The sequence below is a fragment of the Eimeria mitis genome, genomic scaffold, assembly GCF_000499745.2.
Source record: "Eimeria mitis Houghton genomic scaffold, Emh_scaff2550, whole genome shotgun sequence".
Taxonomy (NCBI): Eukaryota; Apicomplexa; class Conoidasida; order Eucoccidiorida; family Eimeriidae; genus Eimeria; species Eimeria mitis.
Window position 1 is genome coordinate 1 of NW_013570892.1, and position 1067 is coordinate 1067.

Consider the following 1067-nt stretch of genomic DNA (forward strand, 5'->3'; position numbering starts at 1 on the left):
TATATATATATATATATATATATATATATATATATATATATATATATATATATATATATATATTATTATATACTGAAGACAAGAGGGAGTTGTTTTATTGTTTTTGTATGATGCACAAAGATATGTCTCTATAGTAACCATCGACTTTGCTGCTGCTGCTGCTGCTGCTGCTGCTGCTGCTGTTTTGCTGCTGCTGCTGCTGCTGGTGTTTGCTGCTGCTGTTGCTGCTGCTTGCTTATAGTGCTGCTGCAGTTAGTTCTGCCCTAGCTGCTGCTCGGGGTGTCTGTGCTGCAGCTGCTGCTGTTGCTGCTGCTGCTGCTGCTGCTGCTGTTGCTGCTGCTGCTGCTACAAGTATTATTAGTGAAGCTGCTGCTGCTGCTGTTGCGCCGTTTTTGCTGCTGCTGCTGCTGCTGCTGCAGACTAGTGCTGTTCCTGCATTTGATATCACTTGCTGCTGCTGCTGCTGCTGCTGCTGCTGCTGCTGCTGCTGCTGCTGGCGCTGCCTTAGGCAGCAGCAGCTGCTGCAGTAGACAAACACTGCTGCTGCTGCAGCAGCTGCAGCAGCAGCAGCAGCTGCTGCTGCAGCTGCTGCATTGCTAGCCTCCTGTTGTCTCTAGAGGGTCCCCCTGCTTCAGGGGTAATGTAGAGATACCCTTGCTGCGCTAGTTTGCTGCTGCTGCTGCTGCTGCTGCTGCTGCTGCTGCTTCTGCTGCTGCTGCTGCTGATAATGTAGCTGCTGCTATTCCTGCCTCTCCTGCTGCTGCTACTGTTGCTGCTGCTGCTATTGCTGTTACTGCTGCTGCTGCTACTGCTTCAACTGCTGCTGCTGCTACTGCTTTTACTGCTGCTGCTGTTCCTGCTGTTGCTGCTGCTGCTGCTGCTGCTGTTCCTGCTGCTGCTGCTGCTGCGTGTTGCCTATACCTAAGACGCAAACTATGTCCCTAAAGCTTCACAGCTGCAGCAGACGCTGCTGCTGCTGCAGCTGCTGCTGCAGCAGCACAAGCTAATAATGTTTGTTTCGGTTTTCTCTGGCGTTGCTGCTGCAGCAGCTCGTGCTGCTGCTGCTG

At 51.5% G+C, this 1067-nt stretch overlaps 1 protein-coding gene across 1 annotated transcript in view; it reads left to right on the forward strand.

The window, feature by feature from the left end:
* Positions 1–1009: 1009 nt before the first annotated feature.
* EMH_0055400 (uncharacterized protein) overlaps positions 1010–1067 on the forward strand; it is a gene marked incomplete at both ends in the record, with an annotated part of 1342 nt that continues 1284 nt past the window's right edge. The window contains one exon of the mRNA XM_013497232.1: positions 1010–1065. Coding sequence (XP_013352686.1) covers positions 1010–1065 — 56 coding nt within the window. The remainder of the gene's footprint in view (positions 1066–1067) is intronic.